This window comes from Scyliorhinus torazame, chromosome 3, assembly GCF_047496885.1.
Source record: "Scyliorhinus torazame isolate Kashiwa2021f chromosome 3, sScyTor2.1, whole genome shotgun sequence".
Classification (NCBI taxonomy): domain Eukaryota; kingdom Metazoa; phylum Chordata; class Chondrichthyes; order Carcharhiniformes; family Scyliorhinidae; genus Scyliorhinus; species Scyliorhinus torazame.
Window position 1 is genome coordinate 67,187,234 of NC_092709.1, and position 17,153 is coordinate 67,204,386.

Genomic DNA, 17,153 nt, shown 5'->3' on the forward strand with positions numbered 1-17,153 from the left:
ATTTACTTATCTAGAACTGATGGAAAGCTGTTCAACCTTGCTTGTCTGAGATCCAAGACAAAGGTAAGCCAAGTCCTCATCAGAGTGTTGCTCAGTGCTGCCACTGTCACACTAACATTCCATACTGAGGAACTCCTGCAGTGGCAAATGGCCAGACTTTCTCATACCTGTAAGGAGTTTAGTTTGACCATCACCATCAGGAAAACAAACGTTATGGTCCAGACGTGTTACTTTACTCACTTTGTTAATAAGAATACAAAGGCAGATTAAGTGCTTAAGCAAATTGATAATTTGCTGATAATGGATCAGCGTAAAAACAAGAAAATAAATAAAAATAACCATAATATTCTCACGGATATTGAACAAGCAAGTTTTTATTATATAAACAAAGCAAACAGGATTGCTTCAGTATTTTTTGTAAATATATTTTTTCTGTGAAAACTTTAATCTTGTGAGTGCCACCATTTCACTTTCTGTTGGCAATAAAAAGACAAAACTGCAAAGCTAGAACATAGAAAATCCTTCATCGGAACTCAGAAACAGCTCTGATCCAATTTATTAGCTCAAAATATCTGTTGTTTGCATGCAGTGCACTTCTATCACCTTATTTTAATTGTTAATCTTTTCTTCACAAGTTTAGTGTCTGTAACACACCACAATACATCAGAGTAAATTTCCAACTGGCTAACATCCATTTCAGAACCCAGTTTCTCAATGATGGGCTTGGTCCCACTTCATAGTTTCAGGCACCCGACTCCCTTGTCCTTATGTGCTTCCAATCAGTTCAGGTCAATGTGACCCAACTGAAAGTGATGTCCCAACATTTTTATCTGAGCTTCCCCAAACTGATTTGTTTCTAAATTGTGAAACAGTCAAATCCGTGCCCAATCCAATTGCGCTGGAATAGGCAGTATATGAGTTAGGAGAAAGAGTTCCTTTGTGCACTACAGGCAACAAAACATTAAACAGTATGACGGCCCACACTACTGATGAGAACCTCACCTGCCAGTCATGCAAATCAAAAATATGGGTGTTGTCCACTGCTCTGACAAGTAAAATTAATATTTAGTAAATTGGGGACAACGCATGTCTAAATGTCTGATTTGGGCTGTTGGTGTACAAAGCTCCCACCAGTAGCCTGGACTCAAAGTCACCCCAATTTGAATTGGGTTTTGCTGACTGAGAAAGTGCCCCAAGTAGGTGGTTCAATTAAGCTCAAGGCAAAATTTGTCTTTGTGGTTGTGGTAAAATCCCAAAGGAAGATGTGGATGTTTTTAAGTTGCGGACATAAATCACATTATTTGCAGTTGATCTATTCTTATTATTTATACAAATTTAGCCAACAGGAAGAGAAACAATATTTTGAAACAGAAGATAATCACATTAATTCTCAAATTCTTAAAACATTGTTAAAAGATAACCCAAATTATCCCTCATTTATTAAATTAAAATGATTAATACATTACAAAAACATGTTTATGCAGCTCTTATAACAAGCAAAGGCACTGCACAGAAGTGTAAATCAGGCAAAGGTGCTCAATCTAATAAGTATAGATTAGGACGTGTGACTTGGGAGGGGAGGAACTCCAGAGCCGAATGTTTGGATGCCGAAAGTGGGGTACGAAGGACTGGGGGATGCACCAAGAGCCAGAGTGGAAGGAACCCAATGTTCTTGAGGGTTGTAGGGCTTGAGGCTGGAGACAGGGAGAAAGTCCGTGAAAGGATTTTAACATAAAGATAAGAATGTTAAGTTTGACACGTAGAGAATTAAGTGTCAATGTGGGTCAGTGAGTAATGAGGTGATAGATGAGAAGGACTTTGCCGTATAGGATACAGGCAGCAAAATGTGGATTAGCTGATATTTATGAAGTTTGGAGAATGGGTGGCTATCCAGGAGATTAATGGTGTAAATAAGTCTTGCGTGACAAAGGCACAGATTAAGAGTTTCAGTAGCCAATGGAATGAACAAAGGTCGGTGCTGGGGAATGTTACTAAGGAAGTAGTAAAGGATATGTTGTCAGATGTTCAACTCAGAATCAAATAAGTCTTAAATAAGTCTGATAGAGGGTGAATAAGGATCAATAGTGATCAATGCAGTCCAGTCATATCTGGCCATTGATGAGTGGTTGAGCATATGATATAGTTAATACACTGTCCAATTTATCAAAAGATATCAATCAGTTTTATGTAAGTGAAGAAAGAATTGACTTGAATTTATATACCTATCGTGTTTACTGATTGATAAATGTTAGCCAGCAGAGAGGAAGAATTCAAGGCAATAGCAATACACTGTCAATGCTGCGCTAAAGTGCCACCCTAATTGTATGTGCTCAATTTTCTGAGCTGGGTTTGAACCCACAACCTCAAACTCAGAGGTGAAAATTCTGCCAAATAGCCAAGGCTGAAACCACTAATAATTTTTTAAAAACAAAAATACTAATCACTTCCCGGTGTCCTTGTTTAGTCTGTTATTGAATTAAAGATTTAATAAGCTATACCAGAATGTTTTGTTAATTAGGAATTCTTATCTTATTAATTTATAGTAACTCTGCTCCCAAGTATGACACCTCTTGCAGCAGTTGTATTTTGAATGAGAACTGTACGAAGGTCAATAAACATTTAACATTTCACAACTAATAAATACTTACAGAATTGTAAAAGGACTCAAATAAAAAATCCTGCACTCTTATGGCTGATGAACAAACAGTTGTTCCAAAGCATTGCACAGTGGTTGAGACTCCGTGTACATTAAAAGCAGTACGTTGATCCAAACTGTTTCAATTTCAGGATCACTGCAAATGGCTTTGCGTTGATGCCATCTTCTGGCCCAATTTCTGTAGCTACATCTTGGAAAAGCCAGTTGCTAATGCTCCTGCTGATATAGTGCAGAATGCTATGCCAAGAATAATATAGTTCCTCAGTCCCTGTGGAGAGGAGAAAATTGTGAAACACAGATTCCTAACATATGTGCAGTGACTGACAGACATGCTTATTGCGGCACTAAATAATGGATATGAAAGTATAAATCACTGATAATTTAAGTTCATCACAAATTCTACTGGGGAAAAAAATCATTTTTGGGTTCCCCCAAAATTGAGTAATGTCAATGTCTAAAACTCCAACAAGCTGTTTTAAAAAAGCGAATTGTAATATTCACACATTTTTTGTTTTACTGAGTATTATCTATTTTATAGTTTTTCCTCGATCTTGACCCCCTGCCCACACCAAGCATCCAGATGTTTCTAGACATCAGCCGGTACTCCTCCTGAACATACAGCTGGTACAAATGCAAAAGCTGCAGCGATTTACTCACCCCTTGATTTCTGCCTCCCTTTGCTCTCTAGCCTTCATTTAGATATCGCTGAAAAAAAGTCATGTTGAAGCTTTTAGTCTTGCACTCATTCGCAAGAATACCAAATGTAAAGGGAACAACAATTTATACTTCATGAGAAGAGTGTGCTTATTTGTTGACAAGTGAACTTTGATTGGAAGAGGCATTGCCATGGAGAATGCACAAGTTAACTGATGACTGACAGTCAACTGCCAGGCTTTGTTTAAATTCAAACCAGACAGGTTGACTGATTGGTCAAGATATGAACTTGATCACTGGGGAATGAACCAGAGCATGGTTGTCATTCATTTTGTTCAGTTAAAACAGATGCAATGTGTGTGTGTACATGTTCTTTCTGACTGCAAAGAGCAGGCTCTGTGAATTAAAATATGTAGCTTCTCACACATCTGAGTGTGCAGCACTGTAAACATGACTGATAGCATAATTCAAAACACCATGTCCAATATTTTATGTGATTCCACGATTGGACGTTCCTTAGTGTTCTAAGAATTATGCTGACAACCAATTTACGATTATCAGTCAGGCTCGCAGTACAGTACACCTATCTGTGCCAGAAGCTATGTATATTGATACCAAGAGACTGTTCCTTACAGTCAGAAAGAGCATGTGCACACATTCTGCCTGTTTCAACTAAACAAAATAAATGACAACCATGCTCTGGCTCATTTCCCAGGGCAATGCCTTGACTAATCAGTCAACCTGGCTGGTTTGAATTCAAACAAAGCTTGCCAGTTAATTGTCAGTCATCAGTTAACTGGTCAATTGCCATAGCAACGCCTCTACCAATCTAGGTCCACTTGTCAATCAAGGAGCAATCTCTTCCCATGAAGTATAAATTGTTGTTCCCTTTACATTTAGTATTCTTACAACTGTCTTGATGAGTGTAAGATGAAAAGCTCTGACGTCTCATTTTTCAGTGACGCTCAACTTTTGTACGACCAAATGACTATTTAAGATATATTTGCTTTTATTATAGTAGTTAATGGATATACGATACTGGGAGATGCTGTATCCTATCATTCAGCACTGCGGTAAATTAATGTTCTAACAGACTGGCCACTGGGCTACATAGTGTTATTATAATTAAAGAACAAAATATTTTATGCAAGCTATGCATGCAGCATTTTCACTTTGAAAGGAGTTAATGTTAATGGCCACTTAACAAGCATTCAATGTGTTTTAACAATTCATTACATGCAAAGTTCATATATCATTGCATTTATTTTAAGATTTATTACCTTAATAATAAAAATGCATTTTTCAACAGAACCAAGCCACTGGTTGGTTTTAAGATAACTTTTTGTGCAATGTTTTGACCATGCTGCTCAATTTTATTGAATTTCGAAGCACACTTAATGACGTTTATCTAGTTTTTTTGCAAAAGAATTAATCAATTATATCATCATCTGCTTTGTTTGGAGAGTGAAAAGGCCATTATGTTCCAGCAAGCTGGTCCAAGATTCCTATATGATTATTCTTAATCAAGGATTTCTCACGCCACATCACTTGATTGGTCCATATTTTGCACGTGTGAAGGAGCCTTTTTGCACGATCCTAATATTAGTTAGGTGCATAAGAATAGTGCAATCAGAATCCATTATGGTTTGTTGAACATGTCACCTCCTAACTTTGTTCCCTTCTTTCCTGGAACTCCATGTTTCAATTCTTCCAATTAGTTTCCGTCCTGTCACAGTACAGAAACAATTATTATCTAAAGTCACAAATGACATCCTTTGTGACAAGTGGCAAAAGTAAACTTTCCCTACGTATCCTTCTTGACTTGTCAACAGGCTTTGACACAGTTGACCACACCAGCCTCCTCGACCACCTCTCCAAAGTTATCCAGCTGGGTAGGATTTCTCTCACCTGATTCTATCCTTATCTACCTAGTCATTGCCAGAGAATCACTTGCAATAATTTCTCTTCCTGTTTGGGCACTCTCAAGTCTACCAAAAATCTATTCTTGGCCCCCTCCTATTTCTCATCTGCAAGCTGTTCCTCGGCAAAATATCCAAAAGCACAGTGATGGTTTTCAAATGCATACTGACAACACCCAGCTGTACCGACCATTACGTGCTAAATTATCAGACTCCTTATCTGGCATCCAGTACTGGATAAGCATAAACTTCCTCCAATTAAACATTGGGAAGACTGAAGCCATTGTTTTCAGTCCCTGCTCCAAACTCTATTCTCTAATTACCATCATTATCCCTCTCTCTCGCAACAGTCATTCTTACCTCTCGACTTGGCTTTACCATACATTCCTACATTAAAGTCTTGAGCTCATCCAAAACTCTGTTGCCTCTGCCCTAACTCATAGCAAGCCCCATTTCATTATCACCCCTATTTTTGCTGACCTACATTGGCTTCCGGTCAAGCAACACTTGATTATAAAATTTTCATCCTAATTTTCAAATCTCTCCCTGGTATTTTCTTTGTTTTTTCCTTTTGAATTAGGAGCAGGGGTAGGCCATTATGACCCCTTGAACCTCAATCCAACATTCTGCCTACCCCCAATAACCTTTCACCCCCTTGTTAGTCAAGAATCTATCCATCTCAGCCTTAAAACTTTTCAAAGACTGCTTCCATTGCCTTTCGAGGAAGAGAGTTCCAGAGGCGCATGACCCTCTGAGAGAAAGATGCTCTCCTCATCTTTGTCTTAAATGTGTGATCCTTTATTTTTAAACAGGCCCCCTACTTTTAGATTCTCTGACAAGAGGAAACAAAAATGAGTGGGACGGTGGCACTGCTGCCTCACAGCTCCAGGGTCCCGGGTTCAATTCCAGCCTCGGATGACTGTCTGTGTGGAGTTTGCACTTTCTCCCTGTGTCTGCGTGGATTTCCTCCGGGTGCTCCGGTTTCCACCCACTGTCCAACGATGTGCAGGTTCGGTGGCTTGGCCATGCTAAATTGCCCCTTAGTGTCCAAAGGGTTGGATGTGGTTGATTGGTTATGGGGGTGACTTGGATGGGGTGCTCCTTCCAAGGGCCGGTGCGGATTAGGTGGGCAAAATGGCCTCCTTCTGCACTGTAGATTCTATGATCTGCTTCACATCCACCCTGTCAATACCACTTTGGATCTTAAAAGTTTTGATCAAGTCGCCTCTTACTCTTCTAAACTCTAGTGGATACAAACCTAACCTCTCCAATCTTTTCTCATAAGCCAAACTGCCCATTCCACGAAGTAGTCGCATAAACCTTCTCGAAACTGTTTGCATTTTCCTTATATAAGGAGACCAATAATGTACACAGTACATTATTGCGCCCTGTACAACAAATAAACAATAACATTCTATTAGCTTTTCTAATGACTCCAAACTGCATTCTTTTTTGTGATTCATGCACTAGGTTACCCAGGTCCCTCTGCACCTCAGAGCTCTGCAATCTCTCACCATTAAGTGATCACCTTTTTTATTCTTCCTGCCAAAATAATCTATTTCACATTTGCCCCCATTATACTCCATTTGCCAGATTTTTGCCCATTCACTTAACCTATCTATATCACCTCGTAGCCTACTTATTTCCCTTCACAACCTACTTACTTATCTTTGTGTCGCCAGCAAATTTTGCAACCATACCTTCAGTCCCTTCATCCAAGCCTTGCTCCCCCATATCTCTGCCAACCCACAACCTCTGGAATACCCTCCTGTACTCTCCATCTTTCTGCCTTGCTTTCCTCCTTAAAACCTACCTCTTTGATCAAGCTTTTGGTCATCTGGCCTGGTGGGCACGATTTCACCAAAACGTTTCTTAGTGTCATTCTAGGCGAGTTTGGTGGGGTGTTTCCCGCCGGCCTTTCACCCACACAATCATGATTTTGGGCTTAGGGGAGTTTCTCCCCGGTCTAGCCCATATTTAGAAATTTTATCATCACTGGGAAGCTAAACTTGCCGGCCAGACCAGTTCCTCAGAGATTGGGCTGCCATTTTGAAAGGGTGCCCAGATGTCTTAAGTGAGCCTGAAGGTCCCCCACAACTCCCACACATGGGCATTTGCCTCCCCCTCCCCCAAAGATGATTCTGGATAGGAGCGAAAGCAACAGGGTAGTTGTTATGGGGGACTTTAACTTCCCAAATATTGACTGGAAACGCTATAGTTCGAGTACTTTAGATGGGTCTGTTTTTGCCCAATGTGTGCAGGAGGGTTTCCTGACACAGTATGTAGATAGGCCAACGAGAGGCGAGGTCATATTGGATTTGGTACTGGGTAATGAACCAGGACAGGTATTAGATTTGGAGGTAGGTGAGCACTTTGGTGATAGTGACCACAATTCGATTACGTTTACTTTAGTGATGGAGAGGGATAGGTATATACCTCAGGGCAAGAGTTATATCTGGGGGAAAGGCAATTATGATGCGATGAGGCAAGACTTAGGATGCATCGGATGGAGAGGAAAACTGCAGGGGATGGGCACAATGGAAACGTGGAGCTTGTTCAAGGAACAGCTACTGCGTGTCCTTGATAAGTATGTACCTGTCAGGCAGGGAGGAAGTGGTCGAGCAAGGGAACCATGGTTTACTAAAGCAGTCGAAACACTTGTCAAGAGGAAGGAGGAGGCTTCTGTAAAGATGAGACGTGAAGGTTCAGTTAGGGCGCTCGAGAGTTACAAGTTAGCTAGGAAGGACCTAAAGAGAGAGCTAAGAAGAGCCAAGAGGGGACATGAGAAGTCTTTGGCAGGTAGGATCAAGGATAACCCTAAAGCTTTCTATAGATATGTCAGGAATAAAAGAATGACTAGGGTAAGAGTCGGGCCAGTCAAGGACAGTAGTGGAAAGCTGTGCTTGGAGTCCGAGGAGATAGGAGAGGTGCTAAATGAATATTTTTCGTCAGTATTCACATAGGAAAAAGACACTGTTGTCGAGGAGAATACTGAGATTCAGGCTACTAGACTAGAAGGGCTTGAAGTTCACAAGGAGAAGGTGTTAGCAATTCTGGAAAGTGTGAAAATAGATATGTCCCCATGGCCGGATGGGATTTATCCTAGGATTCTCTGGGAAGCTAGGGAGGAGATTGCTGAGCCTTTGGCTTTGATCTTTAAGTCATCTTTGTCTACAGGAATAGTGCCAGAAGACTGGAGGATAGCAAATGTTGTCCCCTTGTTCAAGAAGGGGAGTAGAGACAACCCTGCTAACTATAGACCAGTGAGCCTTACTTCTGTTGTGGGCAAAATCTTGGAAAGGTTTATAAGAGATAGGATGTATAATCATCTGGAAAGGAATAATTTGATTAGAGATAGTCAACACGGTTTTGTGAAGGGTAGGTCGTGCCTCACAAACCTTATTGAGTTCTTTGAGAAGGTGACCAAACAGGTGGATGAAGGTAAAGCAGTTGATGTGGTCTATATGGATTTCAGTAAAGCGTTTGATCAGGTTCCCCACGGTAGGCTACTGCAGAAAATACAGAGGCATGGGATTCAGGGTGATTTAGCAGTTTGGATCAGAAATTGGCTAGCTGGAAGAAGATAAAGGGTGGTGGTTGATGGGAAATGTTCAGTCTGGAGTCCAGTTACTAGTGGTGTACCACAAGGATCTGTTTTGGGGCCACTGCTGTTTGTCATTTTTATTAATTACCTGGAGGAAGGCGTAGAAGGATGGGTGAGTAAATTTGCAGATGACACTAAAGTCGGTGGAGTTGTGGACAGTGCGGAAGGATGTTACAAGTTACAGAGGGACATAGATAAGCTGCAGCGCTGGGCTGAGAGGTGGCAAATGGAGTTTAATGCAGAAAAGTGTGAGGTGATTCATTTTGGAAGGAATAACAGGAAGACAGAGTACTGGGCTAATGGTAAGATTCTAGGCAGTGTGGATGAGCAGAGAGATCTCGGTGTCCATGTACATAGATCCCTGAAAGTTGCCACCCAGGTTGAGAGGGTTGTTAATAAGGCGTACGGTGTGTTAGCTTTTATTGGTAGAGGGATTGAGTTTCGGAGCCATGAGGTCATGTTGCAGCTGTACAAAACTCTGGTGCGGCCGCATTTGGAGTATTGCGTGCAATTCTGGTCGCCGCATTATAGGAAGGATGTGGAAGCATTGGAAAGGGTGCAGAGGAGATTTACCAGAATGTTGCCTGGTATGGAGGGAAGATCTTATGAGGAAAGGCTGAGGGACTTGAGGCTCTTTTCGTTAGAAAGAAGAAGGTTAAGAGGTGACTTAATTGAGGCACACAAGATGATCAGAGGATTGGATAGGGTGGACAGTGAGAGCCTTTTTCCTCGGATGGTGATGTCTAGCATGAGGGGACATAGCTTTAAGTTGAGGGGAGATAGATATAAGACAGATGTCAGAGGTAGGTTCTTTACTCAGAGAGTAGTAAGGGCGTGGAATGCCCTGCCTGTAACAGTAGTGGACTTGCTAACACTAAGGGCATTCAAATGGTCATTGGATAGACATATGGATGATAAGGGAATAGTGTAGATGGGCTTTAGAGTGGTTTCACAGGTCGGCGCAACATTGAGGGCCGAAGAGCCTGTACTGCGCTGTAATGTTCTATATTCTAAGTGAAGACACCCTGCTATGGAGTTGTTGATCGCACCCCACTCTTCAGGCCTCCCCGCCCCTCTTATGGGCCCCTCCCTTTCAGAAACCCCACCCTTCATCTCCCTACCTTTATGAGGCCCCATCATACCCGCCCTTCATCCCCTACCCTTCATATCCCCTTACCCCCCCTTTTATGGGCATGGTCCTCTTTAGGTCCTGACTCTTGGCAGTGCCATCCTGGCACCTTGGCAGTGTCCACGTTTGTGTGGACAAGTACTAAACGGTGTCCGGTCGAATCTCGCTGGAAGCCATTAGTTCCCGGCGCCCAGAGAATCTGGCCCATGCATACTTGGCATTAGGCTGATTTAAATATGTCGATGTGGATCTCGGCCAGCGCAGTTGAGATTCAGATCGCAACGTTATGCGAGGTTCGGTTGATTCGTGAGATGACATCATGGTGACATCAAGTCCGGCGTGACGGGGCCGATAAATTGCTTTCTCTTTATGTGGTTCGGACGTTTCATCATGTTTGAAGGCGCTTTTCTGTATATGCACACTGGAAAATTCCAACTTTAAAAAAACCATTGCATTTGTGGTAGGGCATGATGCTGACAGGAAACATATATTTGAGCTTTTAACTTTTATTTGATTTGCAATATTTAATGTTTGATAGCAATCAGAAAACATTTTTGAGATAAGCAAGGTATGAATTGCTTGACATTGCAAACACCATTTAATCTCAGAGGGTAACTTAAGTTATGTAGCACTGATACAAACAGGTTGTACTTTTTTTTTATATAAGTGTGTATTTTTACTTAAGGAGCTGGCATTTATAGAAAATAATTTTGCAAACTATGGGGAAAAACACATTTTGAAAATACTTTATGTTTATAAATAAACAAAAAAAAACAATATTTTTCAACACTACTTTTGAAATAGCTAGTCGGGTTCTAAATATTCAGAAAACAGAATGTATTTAAGAGGTACATGAGTGGGTACTGTGGGGATCATTATGTTTTATTTAGTAATCTACATTGATTTAATGGATATTGCATAGTTGGGCATTCAAGGTTTTTGTAGATCATATGAAGCACAAACTATTACTGATACATGTATGTGATGATTCAATTCAGTTATCAATGAAAGAACTTGGGGTGAATTCTCTGCCAGCAGGATTCTTCATTCCATTGGCAGCGTACCCCCACCCGCGGCATGGGGTGGCTACAATGGGAAATCCCATTGGCCAGCAGCGGGAATGGGGAATACTGCTGCCAGTGACAGAGCGTCGCCAAGAAACACGCACTAGAGAGCCAGAGAATTCACCCCCTTGTATTTATGTGGCACGTCTAATAAACATGGGATGTTCCAAAGAAGTTCACTGCTTAAGAAGGAATCTTGAAGTGCTGAGATTGTTAAAACGTAGGAAAACATGTCAGAACAAGTCCCACAAACAGCAATGAAATAAATGATCAGATGTTCTGTTTCAATGAGGTTGAATGGGAGATCAATATTAACCAGACACTGGGAGAGCTCCCTTGTGCTTCTTCAAATAGCAGCCTCTCCACCTGAGAGAACAGAGGGGGAAAGGAGAGGGATCGATTTGACATCTCACCTGAAAGATGGCACCTTTGACAGTGTAGCTTTCCCTCGGTAATGCAGTGAAATGTCAACCTAGATTAAATGTTCAAATTTATGGATTGGTTTGAACCCAGAAGCTACTTTCTTACTCAGGTGTTGGTCACTGAGCCAAACCAGTGGAAAAGAATAACCACAGGAGGGAAGTCATATGGTCAATAAGGTTGCTGCAAGGAGCTTTGACAAAGGGTCATCTCGGCTCGAAAGGTTAGCTCTTTTCTCTCCCTATAGATGCTGCCAGACCTGCTGAGATTTTCCAGCATTTTCTCCTTGGTTTCAGATTTCAGCATCCGCAGTAATTTACTTTAATTTAATAAAGTTGCTACGTTTCATGAATATGTAAAAAGAAAGAATGTAGAGTCTAAGTACTTACTTTTATTTCTTTGAACACTATCACTCCCCATAAAGCAGCAATGAAGCCTGGTACCTAAGAGAATAAGCTTTATTAATATATTGGCATATGGTTATCATGTGAATAGAAAGTTATTTTGTTTAGAAAATGAAACCTTTTTAATGTAGTGCTCAACTCTTGAAAATTAAATATGGAATCTTAAAAACATTTTTTGGGAATTGCAAGGCTGCTTTTTTGCCTGCATCACAATTTAAATCCATCTGAGTGTTAAAAGTTGTCGTCTCTCAGATATCTAATAATGATTTCAGCATAGCATAGCAGCAAAGGAATACAATCAACCATTTGGTAGTTCCTTAATGATTTTTGTTAATTGCTATTCCAATTAATTTTCTGCTGCATCCAATTTTAATTCTTATAGTAAACAAAATGTGCACGATCAAAAAACACACACTGTGCTCCATCTGTGCCTCGGTACTAAGGTCCTCAATTACAATATTCAGTATTGAAATTATATAGAGTTGCAAACTTCTTTTGAGATATTAGGTTTTATCAGCTGTAAGAGTTATTACACAATGCATAACACATGCACAGAAATGAAATACATTAATACTATTGGTTAATAAATCAATGCTCAAAGTTAACTAAACATGTAAGTATTACTATTATATACATGACTCCAAAAGAACAAGTAGGGCCTTAAAATTCTGACATTCTCCTGTCATAATCGTGGTATGCCCATGAATTTTTTTGTTTATTCGTTCATGCTGGCTGGCATTTATTGCCCATCCCAGAGGGCTTTTAAGAGTCAACCACATTTCTGTGGCTCTGGAGTCACATGTAGGACAGACCAGGTAAGGACGACAGATTTCCTTCCCTAAATTACATTAGCTTTTACAACAATCGACAGTGGTCATTATTCACATGTAGGATTCGAACGTGGGTCCCCAGAGCATTACCCTAGGTCTCTGGATAACTAGTCCAGCGACAGTACCACTATGCCACTTTCTCCTAGGCCTGTGTCAGTTATTCCATTGGTATTGTTTGGTGCAGAAACTCTGCTCTAAAACAAGAACCCCACCTTCATTATCGGAGGATTTTCTGGGATATTGGGGAGCCGGAGAATGCAGGTTCCCATGTTCCTGGGTTCCAGTGGGTGGCTAGTTTGTCGGATAAAACAAAGATTTAGCACACTGGGCTAAAACGCTGGCTTTTAAAGCAGACCAAGGCAGGCCAGCAGCACGGTTCAATTCTCGTACCAGCCTCCTCGAACAGGCGCCGGAATGCGGCGACTAGCCTTTCACAGTAACTTCATTTCAAGCCGACTTGTGACAATAAGCGATTTTCATTTCATTTCATTCAGATAAGCCAGCCTCCTGGCTAGCCAATCTGGGCTCATCAGAAGGCTAAAGCTAAGATCTACACCTTCCTCCTAAGACAGGATCTGCAGCATGCATCTCATTAAGGACGCATGTGTAGCTCTCAACCTTGATCAATCCCATTTTGATGCTAGTTAAATGGCTTGTTTCTTTCATTTTTAAACTCTTATTAACATTGTACTTGAGAAAATATTTATTAACAACTTTTTTGAAAGAACCCTCAAGATGTTGTTGAATGTCTTGCTGCCCAATTTCCCAATAATAATTGGCATTTGAGCAACAGTCAGGGTCACAGAGCTGCAGATTCAGGAGACTGAAGATTGGAGAAATTAGAAGGTGAGTGGTCAGGTCCTGTTGTATGTAGAAAATACGTTTTTTTTAAAGTGAATTGTAAAAATTATTTAAAATGTAAAACTTAAATTGAGGTAGAAAACTTGAAAAAAGCTATTTGTATTATTTTGAGGATCTGATTGGTGCATGAAACAAGGGCCAATCAGCATTTCTCGCAGATCTGTACAAATATTAGACATCTATTTAGTGGCTTCAATATCCTGAGGTAAGAGGTTAATTCTGGATGTTTTAAATTTCTTTGGATTGACAGATGCTTGGCTCCTCCTGTTTTCTCAAGAATTCTCCAAATTACAGGGCATCCAAAGGTTGGAAACACAGCAGTGAATAACTAGATTTCTTCCTGTGAAGTTTACCAATTTGGTGGGTGATTAGGGGATATGTAGGTTGGCAGAATGTACAGGAACATCCACTGTGATATTATAAGGACAAACCGATTAAGGATTGGCAGGTGGGGGCGTTGACCAATTAAGGATGGCGAACGGTTCACGGTTCTGGCAGCTCCCTATGAAGCACCATTTTTATAGGCGCATGTGCAGCACTCAGGCAGGCTGCAGACGAAGGTCAGAAAGGAACTGCTGACAGCTTTGGAGGGAGCGGTGGAATGGCATTAAGGGGAAAGTAGTAGCATGGATAGAGGATTGGTTAATTAATAGAAAGCAAAGAGTGGGGATTAATGGGTGTTTCTCCGGTTGGCAATCAGTAGCTAGTGGTGTCCCTCAGGGATCAGTGTTGGGCCCACAACTGTTCACAATTTACATAGATGATTTGGAGTTGGGGACCAAGGGCAATGTGTCCAAGTTTGCAGACGACACTAAGATAAGTGGTAAAGCAAAAAGTGCAGAGGATACTGGAAGTCTGCAGAGGGATTTGGATAGGCTAAGTGATTGGGCTAGGGTCTGGCAGATGGAATACAATGTTGACAAATGTGAGGTTATCCATTTTGATAGGAATAACAGCAAAAGGGATTATTATTTAAATGATAAAATATTAAAACATGCTGCTGTGCAGAGAGACCTGGGTGTGCTAGTGCATGAGTCACAGAACGTTGGTTTACAGGTGATTAAGAAGGCAAATGGAATTTTGTCCTTCATTGCTAGAGGGATGGAGTTTAAGACTAGGGAGGTTATGCTGCAATTGTATAAGGTGTTAGTGAGGCCACACCTGGAGTATTGAATTCAGTTTTGGTCTCCTTACTTGAGAAAGGACGTACTGCCACTGGAGGGTGTGCAGAGGAGATTCACTAGGTTAATCCCAGAGCTGAAGGGGTTGGATTACGAGGAGAGGTTGAGTAGACTGGGACTGTACTCATTGGAATTTAGAAGGATGAGGGGGGATCTTACAGAAACATATAAAATTATGAAGGGAATAGATAGGATAGATGCGGGCAGGTTATTTCCACTGGCGGGTGAAAGCAGAACTAGGGGGCATAGCCTCAAAATAAGGGGAAGTAGATTTAGGACTGAGTTTAGGAGGAACTTCTTCACCCAAAGGGTTGTGAATCTATGGAATTCCTTGCCCAGTAGAGGCTCCTTCATTAAATGTTTGGAAGATAAAGATAGATAGGTTTTGAAGAATATTGTTTTTAAGTATCAGGGGCGACATTCTCCGACCCCAGGTCGGAGAATCGCCGGGAGCTGGCGTGAATCCTGCCCCCGCTGGTTGCCGAATTCTCCGGCACCGGAGTTTCGGTGGGGGCGGGAATCGCACTGCGCCGGTTGGCGGGCACCCCCCCCCCCGGCGATTCTCCGGCCCAGATGGGCCGAAGTCCCGCTGCTGGAATGCCTGTCCCGCCGGCGTGGATTAAACCATCTCTCTTACCGGCGGGACAAGGCGGCGCGGGTGGGCTCCGGGGTCCTGGGGGCGCGGGGCGATCTGACCCCATGGGGTGCCCCCACGGTGGCCTGGCCCGCGACCCACCGATCCGCGGGCGGGCCTGTGCCGTGGGGGCACTCTTTTCCTTCCGCCTTCACCATGGTCTCCACCATGGCGGAGGCGGAAGAGACCCCCTCCATTGCGCATGCGCGGGGATGCAGTGAGCGGCCGCTGACGCTCCCGCGCATGCGCCGCCCGGCAATGTCATTTCCGCGCCAGCTGGCGGGGCACCATAGGCCTTTCCCACCAGCTGGTGGAGCGGAAATCAGTCCGGCGCGGGCCTAGCCCCTCAAGGTTAGGGCTCGTCCCCTCAAGATGCGGAGGATTCCGCACCTTTGGGGCGGCGCGATGCCGGACTGATTAACGCCGTTTTTGGCGCCTGTCGGCGGACATCGTGCCGATTACGGAGAATTTCGCCCCTGGTGTTCGGGCCGGAAAGTGGAGCTGAGTCCACAAAAGATCAGCCATGATCTCATTGAATGGTGGAGCAGGCTCGAGGGGCCAGATGGCCTACTCCTGCTTCTAGTTCTTATGTTCTAACATCAGGAACAGCCACTCCAATTCAGTGACCCCCTCCCTGGAGGTGCTCCTGCAAGCATCGAGAGAAAGAGAGATGCCCTGCTTCTCTCAGAACGGAGGAGAATATCAGTAGCCTTGGCCAAGAAGACATGGCTGGCAGCGAAAAAAACCTGGATGGAGTTCAGGAAGAGATTTTATGACCCGATGCATTCTGAAATGGTGGGTGGTATTTAGAGTTAAAACTGGAAGCCCAGCATGAATTAAAAGGTGACCATGAAATGTAAGACCAAGTGGTAGACCCATGTATGGGCCAATACCCGTGCACCCAAATCCCTTGGTCAGTAATAGGTGAAGGGTGCACTTAGTGACAGATGGTGAATGGCCATGTCACCATGCAATTCCAGTGCCTCAAAGTGACAAGTGCAGATGGGCAATGAAATGGGAGTGACATGGTGCATGTCTATGCTTACAGGAGAAGCTCGCTAATAATGCCTGGGAGCATGAATGCACCAGAGTGCAGTGTCTTTTAATGGAGGAAGGATGTGTAACTAAGGATGAAGCAGGTGTGGAAGCAATGTAGAGAGAGTAAAATGATGTTTGCATTCATCATTTCTTAGACCATTTGTGGGCCACTCTCAGCTCCTCATCAAGAGGAGGCACCAGAGGTTGATTATTGGGGCAGTTGTTTTCCTTAAATCATGTATCTTCAGCAGGTATAGATGAGGAACCAACCAGAGCTTCTACGAAGCTCAGAGGATGCAGTGACATCACTTTATTCCAGCTCACCCTCCACACGGATACACTCATATCAGTGGATATTGTGATACTTGTAGAACAGGTAGCACAATCTGGTGAGCTCTGCTCAAAGGAGTGGTAATCGAGGCAGTGACAGCTGCATCTCGTTCACCTCAGCTGAGTGAGGAGAGACCCTCTGATGCTCAGCTTAGGGCAGATAGTGAACCTCAGGTGCCATCAGCAAAACAGCAAATGGTTTAGCACTAACGTGAAACATGTGAACATATGTCAGTGTTTCCAGAGTCAATACAGTCCTATTCACAAACAATGGAGGATAACATCCATCTGTCAGGTGAGCGCATGACACCCAAGAGTGGCAATCCTCATAGAGAGGCAGATGAAGCACAGCACCGAGCTGGTGCTGATGTTGTGCACAGACGTCCTCCTGCATCGCAGCGACGTGTGGGCAAGATGGGTCAACCACAT

At 42.7% G+C, this 17,153-nt stretch overlaps 1 protein-coding gene across 3 annotated transcripts in view; it reads right to left on the reverse strand.

Annotated features, from left to right (window-relative positions):
- Positions 1–356: 356 nt before the first annotated feature.
- Positions 357–17,153, reverse strand: part of tmem144a (transmembrane protein 144a) — a 123,692-nt gene continuing 106,895 nt past the window's right edge. For 2 of the 3 annotated variants that reach the window (XM_072495787.1, XM_072495785.1), the window contains 2 exons: positions 11,836–11,889; positions 357–2,924 (listed from right to left, as the gene is read on the reverse strand). In XM_072495787.1, the coding sequence (XP_072351888.1) occupies positions 2,841–2,924; positions 11,836–11,889 (138 nt within the window). In that variant the 3' untranslated portion in view covers positions 357–2,840. Of the gene's footprint in view, positions 2,925–3,325; positions 3,362–11,835; positions 11,890–17,153 lie in introns of those variants that run through there. The other variant, XM_072495786.1, reaches the window with a different exon arrangement.